The sequence below is a fragment of the Pseudophryne corroboree genome, chromosome 7 (assembly GCF_028390025.1).
Source record: "Pseudophryne corroboree isolate aPseCor3 chromosome 7, aPseCor3.hap2, whole genome shotgun sequence".
Lineage (NCBI taxonomy): Eukaryota > Metazoa > Chordata > Amphibia > Anura > Myobatrachidae > Pseudophryne > Pseudophryne corroboree.
The window spans coordinates 385,926,393-385,935,827 of record NC_086450.1 but is presented as its reverse complement, the minus strand read 5'-3'; the positions used below and the strand labels follow the sequence as shown (position 1 = coordinate 385,935,827).

Genomic DNA, 9,435 nt, shown 5'->3' with positions numbered 1-9,435 from the left:
AAGGTGAAAATGTGCTTTGTATTTGCCCTGTCTCTACAAACATGTGACTCCCCTGCGGACTCAGCTTGCTGCCGGAACCAGTGACATGACGAGTGCCCGCAGTTCAAAGTATGCTCCAGGTGGTGGCTTCCTAGGCTGCACAGGATGCCAAATACTGTGCTGTGTCCCAGAGACTGTGCCTTGGGTTGTGGAACTCAGGGCTGTAACTAGGATGGTGCTCATATGCCATGTAGGTGGAGAACCTTCTTCATCCACCCACGATGTACTGTCTATGCACTGTCGCCTGCTGCAGCGCTGCCCGCTGTCATATATGTAGCAGTGCGTCCGGTTCCGTCTCTGCCAGGTGCACCGCTTTATACATTGTAGTGGACAGGCTGCCCCTTCTCCCGTAGGGAGAGAGAATTGACTAACATAGGAGAGGAATGGGTTAAACATCCTGTGAGGGGTGGACCTAGCTGTGAGGTAGTACAGCCTTAGGAAAGGGGGAGGGTTAAGGTATATATAGGCTGGAGTGGCCATTTTAGGTCTCTTTGCTTGCTGAAATTTCTTGTGAGTACTGCTTGGCAGATTTTCATTTAAATTCATTCGAATTTAATTTCATTCGTTTAAAATTACAAGTTTATTTAACTTGAAAGCATGGCCTCCAGCCGCCCACGCCGGTTCGCTGGCGCCCCAGCCCGTTACCTGTCTGGTGAGGCTGGCCCCGGGGCAGGGGTGCCCGGCTCCGATGTGGCCATTTCTTCCCCTGGGGCCCCTCTGAGAGCTAGGGGTACGGAGCGTAGAACCCGCTCCGCTGGGAAGATGGACGGGTCCCCCTCTACGAGAGGGCGCACTCGGCGGTCCGGGGCGGCTGGGCAGTCTGGCCGCACGGAGTGGGGCGACCAACAGCCCTCACCTCCGGGGTCGGCCAGGGGTGCCGGGTACACGGGCGCCCGCGGGCGCGCGTCGGCGCGCCCTGCCGGGCGCCTTTCGGCATCCGCTCTGGTAGCTCCCGCACCCGCTCTCTTGCCGGGGCCGGGTAGAGGCCTCAGGCGGGGGGCGGGAACCGGTCGGGAGAACGCTACGATCCGGCTGGGCCTGTTGCGGTGCCCAGCGCGCGATCGACCAGGAGCCTGGGCCTGCCGGCGGGTGCTCTGGGAGAGACCGCAGCTGTGGGCGCTCAGGCAGCAAGTGGTGGGGCGCGCGCACAGCGTGCGCGCGCGCCCACACGAGGCTCCGGCGGCGTCTCTCGCGCACGAGTGCGCGCAGCGGCGCCGCAGCCCTCCGTGTCCCCCCAGCCCTCTTCGTTACGGCCGGAGTCCGGCGCGACGAGGGGGGGGAGGAGGCCTGGCAGGGATCAACCAGGTAGTGGGGTGATCTATAACAGTGGTGCTGGGGACCCAGTACCACGGGCAATTATTTCCTCACGGCGCGGGGCCAACCCTGCTGGCGGTGCTGGCTCCGTCAGGCGGGGGGTGGGCCTCAGTGAGGGGTTAGAGCAGAGGTCAGGCATCACTCCAGGGGGGCGGGGGCGGGGTGGGTCCGGAAGTATACCCGTTTTTAGAGACCCTGGCGTTATTTGCCCCCCCCCCCCCCCCGGGGCCGGCCTGGCCGCGGGCCAGATGGGTCTGGGTTGCCTATGCCCAGCGGTGGCTCTAATCGCCGCGTGCCCCCGGCAAGGCAGTCATCAGGTGACGACGCGGCGTTACAAGGTCACGCTGAACCGCCCGGGGCGTTCGCGGCGGCCCTTGCCACGGTGGTGGCGGCATTGGGTCCGCTCGCCGCGGCCCCGGAGCTCGAGGGCGGGTCCAGGGAGGCGGCGGACGGCGCGGGCGAAGGTGCCTTTTCAGCCGCCCAGAGGGTTGCACGCGCGTGCCGGGAGCTGGGGGCGGCCGCAGCGCAGCTGCATTTACAGCCAAGGCGGGACGAGAGTTTGCAGTCACCTCGCACGCCGGCCTTAGGTCGGGCTGGGCGCACACCATTTTTGTTGTCCGGGTCCCCTCCCCCTTTTCTGCCCACAGATGTTCAAGCGGATGCAAGGGTGTCGGAATCGGAGGACGAGGATGTTACATATGTCGCGACTGAGGAGTCTGGATCTGACCAATCTACGGCTTCAGGTGAGGCGGAGCAATTGGGGTCGGTTTCTAGTACGCCCTCGGGTTCGCGCAGCTCTTCCCCTTCCTCCTCTTCCTCTTCTTCCTCTGCTTCCTCCTCTTCCCTTTCTTCGGCAAAGTCCGACGTCAGTAGTGCGACAAAGGCGAAGAAAAGGGCGATTAAATACGCCAAGAAGGCGGCTGGGCAACAGGAGAGGCGTAAGAGGCGAAGGCGGCTTAGCAAAGAATCTCGCAAGGCCAGGAAGCGACGCGACTTGCCAGGCGTGGTCCGCTGCGAATATACCGCTGTCATGCGGGGGCTTAGGGATAGCTGCAGCAAGAGTATTCGCAGGGGGGACTACGTAGATGTCTTCGTCTTGACTAAAGACGCTAAAAAAGAGTTTAAGGCGGCAACCGCTAAGAAGGGCATAGGGGCCGAGGCGTTCCGCACGTTTGATAACTGGCTGGCGGGGTTTTGGGTTTTCGCGGCTTGCTACCTTGAAGACAGGCCAGACGAACATATGAATGTCATTCGGTACCTGCATCTCGTGCACGATATGCAACGCACGTCGGCGGGTGACGAATGGCGTAGGTATGATGAGGAATTCAGAGAGAAGCAGGACGGGTTACACGTTATGGACTTCGGTTTCAAGGACGTGGAGGTATGGCTTAAGGTCACCAGGGCCTCGCAGCAGGCCAAGGAGCCCCGGAGCGCAGGGGCGGACGGACACCGTGCTGGGCCGTCCGCCCATGCGCCCGGCGCGGACGGCGGGTCGGCCAAGCCGGGTAGGTCGGCCGTCCGGGCTGGGAAACAGCCCGCAACGAAAGGATTATGTTTCGCGTTTAACAACGCTGCATGTTCCTACGGCAAGCAGTGTCGGTTTCGTCACGCTTGCCTCCATTGCGGGGGTTCCCACCCTGCCTCCTCCTGCTTCAAGAATACTCGGCAGGGTCCCCGTTCTAAGCAATCCTACTCGAGAGGGGCACCCGGCGGGGGCGCCCCACAGGGCGCCAACGCCAATTAGGTTAAAGGCTATGAGTAAATGGTTGGATTGGTATCCGAATAGGGAGGATGCCAGGTTTTTATATGCAGGTTTTAGTTTTGGTTTCCGCTTGCCTGTTGCGAGCGATGTTACAGTTCGGGCACAGAGGAACCTCCAGTCTGCTCGGGCCTTGCCTTTAGTGTTGCGGGAAAAGGTCGATAAGGAGGTCAGGCTGGGCAGGATGGAGGGGCCGTTTGCAACACCCCCAGTGGCGGGTCTCGTCATCTCCCCGGTGGGGGTGGTCCCCAAGAAAACACCCGGTTCCTTCCGACTGATCCAACACCTTTCCTACCCAGCGGGGTCCTCGGTCAACGACGCTATACCTCCGGGTCATTGCTCGGTAGTGTATCAGTCATTTGACAAGGCGCTTAATTTGGTCCGCAGCTACGGCGCTGGGGCCCTCATGGCAAAGATTGACGTCGAATCCGCTTTTCGGTTGCTACCCCTCCATCCGGACTCATTCCGTTTTATGGGTTTCCGGATTGGATCGGAATATTTCATTGACAAATGTTTGCCGATGGGATGTTCTGTTTCATGCTCGTATTTTGAACGTTTTAGCACCTTCCTGCATTGGTGCGTGGAGTCTTCGTCGGGTGGGCACGGGGTTGCCCACTACCTCGACGATTTCCTTTGTACAGGGCCGGCGGATTCGCCACGGTGCGGCAACTTGCTTTTCAGTATACGAGCTTTGTTTTGTCACTTCGGAGTGCCAGTGGCCGAGGACAAAACGGAGGGACCGGTGTCTTGCCTCTCATTTCTGGGAATCGAGATCGACACGGTGGCAGGCGAATGTCGCCTTCCTTTGGACAAAGTGGCTAAGCTTCGCGAAGCCATTGGCCAATTCATGGGTTCGCGCAAGGTTAAGCTGCGGCAGGCACAATCCTTGCTGGGCATGTTTAACTTTGCTTGTCGGGTCATCCCGATGGGCAGGGTTTTCTGCCGGAAGTTAGAAAGAGCGACCGCGGGGTGTGCTAGGCCGCACCACTTTGTACGCTTGCCCGCTGAGTTAAAAAGGGATCTGGCTGTATGGGCCTCGTTCCTGGAGGATTTCAACGGTGTGCGCATATGGCAGGCACCAACGGTCGACAGCGCCAGATTGCAGCTTTTCACCGACGCGGCAGGAGCCTCCGGTTTTGTTGCTATCTTGAGGGATCTTGGTGCGCGGCATCATGGCCGGCGGGCTGGCACCAGGCGGGTTTGACTAAGGACCTTCTGCTCCTGGAACTCTTTCCCATCATGGTTGCGCTGGAAATCTGGGGCGAGCGGCTAGCGCATCGCCGCATCCTGTTCAGATGCGACAATCTGGGCGTGGTGCACGCGATTAACAACCAGAGGGCAAAATCGCTGGTAGTGCTTCGGGTGCTAGGGCAGTTGCTGCTTACTTGCCTGCGCAGGAACGTGTGGTTCCGGGCACAACACGTACCGGGTTTAGAGAATGGGGTCGCTGACGCGCTATCACGAGGGCAATGGGAGAGGTTTTACTGGTTGGCTCCTGAAGCCGAGGAACAAGGTTTTCATTGTCCCGGTTATGTCTGGCAGGTCATCGAGCCGGACTGGAAGGTCTAGCACTACGTTCGGTAGCGCCATCCACGCTTAAGGCTTACAAGCAGGCCTGGGGCGAATGGGAAGAATTTGCTAGAGGACGGAAGCAACGAGGTAAGAGCGGGCATCGGATGATGCTTTCTTTTATTTGGCAGCTTTATGTTTCGGGTAGGTCTAGAGCGGTGGTGTCCCGGTACTTGGCTGGCATTGCATTCTTCTGCAGAATTAAGGGTGTTCCCGATTTGACGAAAAGTGGCATTTTGCTTAAGGCTATGAAAGGATGGGCGCGCGTGGCGCCTACGCCGCCTGACAGAAGGCGGCCCATTGATGCGGCGTTGCTGCCAGGCATCATTGGGTCGGTTGGAGCCATCGCATCATCTATGTTTGAATCGCTGCTTTTTAGATTGGCGTTCTCTATGGCTTACCACGGCGCCTTTAGGATATCGGAGTTGGTAGCGCCTTCTAAGCAAACTGATTCGCGCATGCTAGTAGAGGACGTAGTGGTGAGTGGGAGGTCCTTGCTGTGCAGATTGCGACGCTCTAAGACGGACCAGGTGGGGAAGGGCCGATGGGTCACCCTGGTTCCGGCACTTGAGGAGAGCATATGCCCAGTACGGTTGGCAGTACAATATGAGGCAGTGAGGCCCGACTGTCGGGGGTCGTGGTTGCTGCACTATGACGGCTGCCAGTAACGAAGTTCCAATTTCGGTGGATGATGGGTCGCTGTCTGACGAGCATGGGCCTTTCCCCCTCCCACTTCGGTACACACTCCTTCCGCATTGGGGCTGCTACGGCGGCAGCGGCCGCGGGTTTTTCGGGAGCCCAAATCCAGGCGGTGGGACGATGGAAGTCGTCCTGTTATAAGCGGTACATTCGCCCCGTCGCCTGAGATACTTTGCTTAAGCGTAGCTTGCATCAATAAGTTAGAGTAAGATAATGTTTTGCTTGGTGTTATGCATATGTTATGTTCGCTGTATGTTGGTTCGTTTACCCGTGTGTGATCCTACTCAGGGATTAGCCACTTGCCGCTGCGGGCGTGAGCCGGCAGCGGGGGTCTGGAGTTATTTTGCGATTTTTGCCTGACTTGACGGACTGAATTCTAATCTTTAATTCGGCTAATCTGTTCTAATCAAAGTCCCTCAGCAGGTTTTTATGCTTTCACCTCCAGCTGAGTTATTTCATGTTTTACCCCTTTTTATACCCCCCCCCCTTGTTAATTTCGTTTTGATTCTTTTGCCTTTCCCTTAATGTCTTAATGCTTTTACTTCAAATTGGCTAGGAGCTCGGGAGATCGGCTAGGCCGTGACTGCTGCGACATTAGGAAACAATAAAAAAAAAATTTCTTTTGGCAGATCCTTCAGGTTAACATAATACATGCTATGGCGTAGAATTATAGTAACACATTTTACCCCTTTTTCCTTCCATTCAGGTTGTTTCGCTGATGGCTTGTCCGTTTGGGTGGTCGGCCACTCGTATGTCTTCTGGGCAGCAAGGTTTTTGTCCTCTGATACTTCTCAGAGGTTTCCTAGAGGTCAGGGAATCAGATGGCTTGGTTGGCGAGGTATGATGTGGACAGATCTATTGAGTAGACTAGTCAGTCAGGCCAGGAAGCATGGAGTTCCCAAGGTTTTGGTTGTCCACTTAGGTGGCAACGACCTAGGGAAGAGGACTTCCTTGGAGCTACGGTGGGCCATGATACAAGATCTGGCAAAGGTGGCCGCAGCATGGACCAATTGTATATTGGTATTTTCCCTGATGGTGCCAAGGTTGAGTTGGCGAGGTGTGGAGGACTGACGCGTAATAGATGAGGCCAGGATAAAGGTGAATGGGGCGGTGGCGAAGTGGGTCTTGGCCCACGGAGGTAAAGTCGTTCGCCACCCTAAGATTCGGTTCCGAGACAAACACCTTTTTCGGCCTGATGGTGTGCATCTATCCAATGAGGGGATGATGTTTTTCCTGGAGGATCTGTTCCTAGTGTTGCAGGAGTTAGGGTAGTTTATGGTGGCGGTGCGAGGACTCTGGGATGGAGTCCTTCGCTGTTGGCGGAAAAGAACGGCAGTTTGTAGTTGTATGGTTTTTTATAGGTAGTAAGTTTCAGTGTTATATGGTTTAGGTGCACTAACCTCCATCGACTTAATGGCCGCTCGACCACCCATCCGGGAGGCAGCGGCAGGGCACCCAGGAGCGGTGGGAAGTCACTGTGGGGGTTGTGTTGACACCTATTACCGGTTTGGATAGGGTGCTGGACGGTTCCGGTCAGTTTACCAATTTAAGTTTACCAATAGTTTAATAGAGCCGTTCTTTTTTCTGCCACCATTATGCCGGCTGATTCGGCATCTTAACAAAATTTTCCCAATTACAGGTTTTGCTATGGTTAGGGTCAAATAAATAGCTAGCAATTTTCTGCCAAAATCATGTCTCCGTGTCTTTATTTACTGGTATAGAAGGTAACTAAGGTTTACTTCAATAAAAGGGGTCCACCAAATATCACTAGGATGTTTAGGAGAGAGAATTGACTAACATAGGAGAGGAATGGGTTAAACATCCTGTGAGGGGTGGACCTAGCTGTGAGGTAGTACAGCCTTAGGAAAGGGGGAGGGTTAAGGTATATATAGGCTGGAGTGGCCATTTTAGGTCTCTTTGCTTGCTGAAATTTCTTCCCGCCCTCCCGCCCTAAGGGTAGAGGTTGTTTTGTTTGACGCGGAGTGCATTGGCGGTTAATTGATTAGCTGTTTTCATTCGTTGGCTATTTATAGGCGGAAAAGAACGGCAGTTTGTAGTTGTATGGTTTTTTATAGGTAGTAAGTTTCAGTGTTATATGGTTTAGGTGCACTCACCTCCATCGACTTAATGGCCGCTCGACCACCCATCCGGGAGGCAGCGGCAGGGCACCCAGGAGCGGTGGGAAGTCACTGTGGGGGTTGTTTTGACACCTATTACCGGTTTGGATAGGGTGCTGGACGGTTCCGGTCAGTTTACCAATTTAAGTTTACCAATAGTTTAATAGAGCCGTTCTTTTTTCTGCCACCATTATGCCGGCTGATTCGGCATCTTAACAAAATTTTCCCAATTACAGGTTTTGCTATGGTTAGGGTCAAATAAATAGCTAGCAATTTTCTGCCAAAATCATGTCTCCGTGTCTTTATTTACTGATATAGAAGGTAACTAAGATTTACTTCAATAAAAGGGGTCCACCAAATATCACTAGGATGTTTATGTCTTTTTGGACTAGGAGAGATGTCATGGCGTCTCTCCCAGTTCATTCCCACAGGAGCTACAGCGCACAGCGCGTTGGGGCATAGCAAGCAGCAGCAGGAGTCAGACTTGAAGGGGTTATTAAGGTTGGATTGCAGATTCTGCTAAAAAGCAGAATCTGCAATCCTTTTTTGGGGGAGCCCGCCCGCCCGCCCATCGCAGGGCAAGACTGTCCAGCATGCTGATTAGGCTGCCCAGCAGCTGCGACTGCAATTTACAGCAGCGCCATTTTTACAATCGGAGTGGCTGTGTGTGACGTAACACACCCACCCACCCCAAAAATTATGCTGACCCACCCCCTTTTCCCTACTCCGTCCCTGCAACAGTCCGTCGCCGTCACCGCCCACTCCTCTACCTGTCAATCAGGTAGAGGCATTTGCAGCTAATGCGATCCTATCGCATTGGTCGGGCCGCACACGTCCAGGACGGGACCTGCGCGTGCGAAGATGCTGCAATGGAGATATTGCTGTTGCATCGCTGACCTGAATAACCCCCTCAGGACTCAGAAATGTCATAGTCTCATTTATTAAATTCTGTGGAACCTGTTGGGAGTGTGATTAACAGGAAGAGTTGCATTAACATCTAAATATATTATCATACCCTCCAACATTTTACACATAAAAACCGGTACAAATTAGAAAAAGGGGCGTGGCCACGGGTAAAGGGGCTTGGTCACACCTCTTTTCCTATACTTTCAGTGGAGGTTTGGAGAGCTAAAAATCGGTACAGACCATAAATAAAAGGTACTGTACCTACTAAGAAGGTACAGTTGGAGGATATGTATTATATCATTTATTGTGCACTGTATAAGGGGACAAACTGATAGATGGTGTATGTAGTACATCATTTACAGTATTACTGATTTGGAGATTTGCAAGTATCTGGAATCCACAAAAACAGTATTATGTTACAAAACACAACATATGGATTTTGCAGTAAAAGTGAGAACATTTCGCACTGAATATTGGCTCATCTGGCATTCCTGACCTCTTCAGAAGAGGTAAATTAGTTTTTCTACATTAAGAATAATACCTTCCGTAAATGAAGAGGACGCAGTATCTGCACGACAATATATATACATGTATGCAACACGCAAGACATTGGGTGTACTGTAATTTGAGTTTTTAGGGGGACATGTACTAAGCAGTGATAAAAGTGGAGAAGTGAGCCAGTGAAGAAGTTGCCCATGGAAACCAAACAGCTACTCTGTATACTTTTATAGTATGCAAGTTATAAATGTTATGTCAATGCTGATTGGTTGCTATGGGCACAGGGCCGGTGCAAGGTTTATTGGCACCCTAGGCAAGACTTCAGACTACTCCCCCCCCCACCACCACCCTCTTTTCCTCCTCTTTTATTTATTATTATTTTCTGTCCGGCATTGAAGCATACATCAGCAGATCCCTCTGTTGTGCAAATGTATAAACATATCTACACACTGGTGGTGCCTAACCCTAACCCTCCCTTCCCCACTGCCTAACCCTACCCCTCCCTTCCCCACTGCCTAACCCTACCCCTCCCTT

The 9,435-nt window shown here is 53.7% G+C and overlaps 1 protein-coding gene across 1 annotated transcript; it reads left to right on the top strand.

Annotated features, from left to right (window-relative positions):
* Nucleotides 1-828: 828 nt before the first annotated feature.
* Nucleotides 829-7,651, top strand: LOC134945366 (uncharacterized). The gene is made up of 2 exons (XM_063934586.1): nucleotides 829-2,096; nucleotides 4,655-7,651. The coding sequence occupies exons 1-2, from the start codon at nucleotides 1,619-1,621 to the stop codon at nucleotides 5,347-5,349; spliced, it is 1,173 nt and encodes a 390-aa protein (XP_063790656.1). The 5' UTR covers nucleotides 829-1,618; the 3' UTR covers nucleotides 5,350-7,651.
* The last annotated feature ends 1,784 nt before the right edge of the window (nucleotides 7,652-9,435 follow it).

Excerpts from the sequence above, each read along its gene's own strand:
- LOC134945366 (XM_063934586.1), top strand. The coding sequence starts at position 1,619 with ATGCCCAGCGGTGGCTCTAATCGCCGCGTGCCCCCGGCAAGGCAGTCA. Across the intron at positions 2,097-4,654 it reads TGACCAATCTACGGCTTCAG|GTCATCGAGCCGGACTGGAA; the intron begins GTGAGGCGGAGC and ends TATGTCTGGCAG.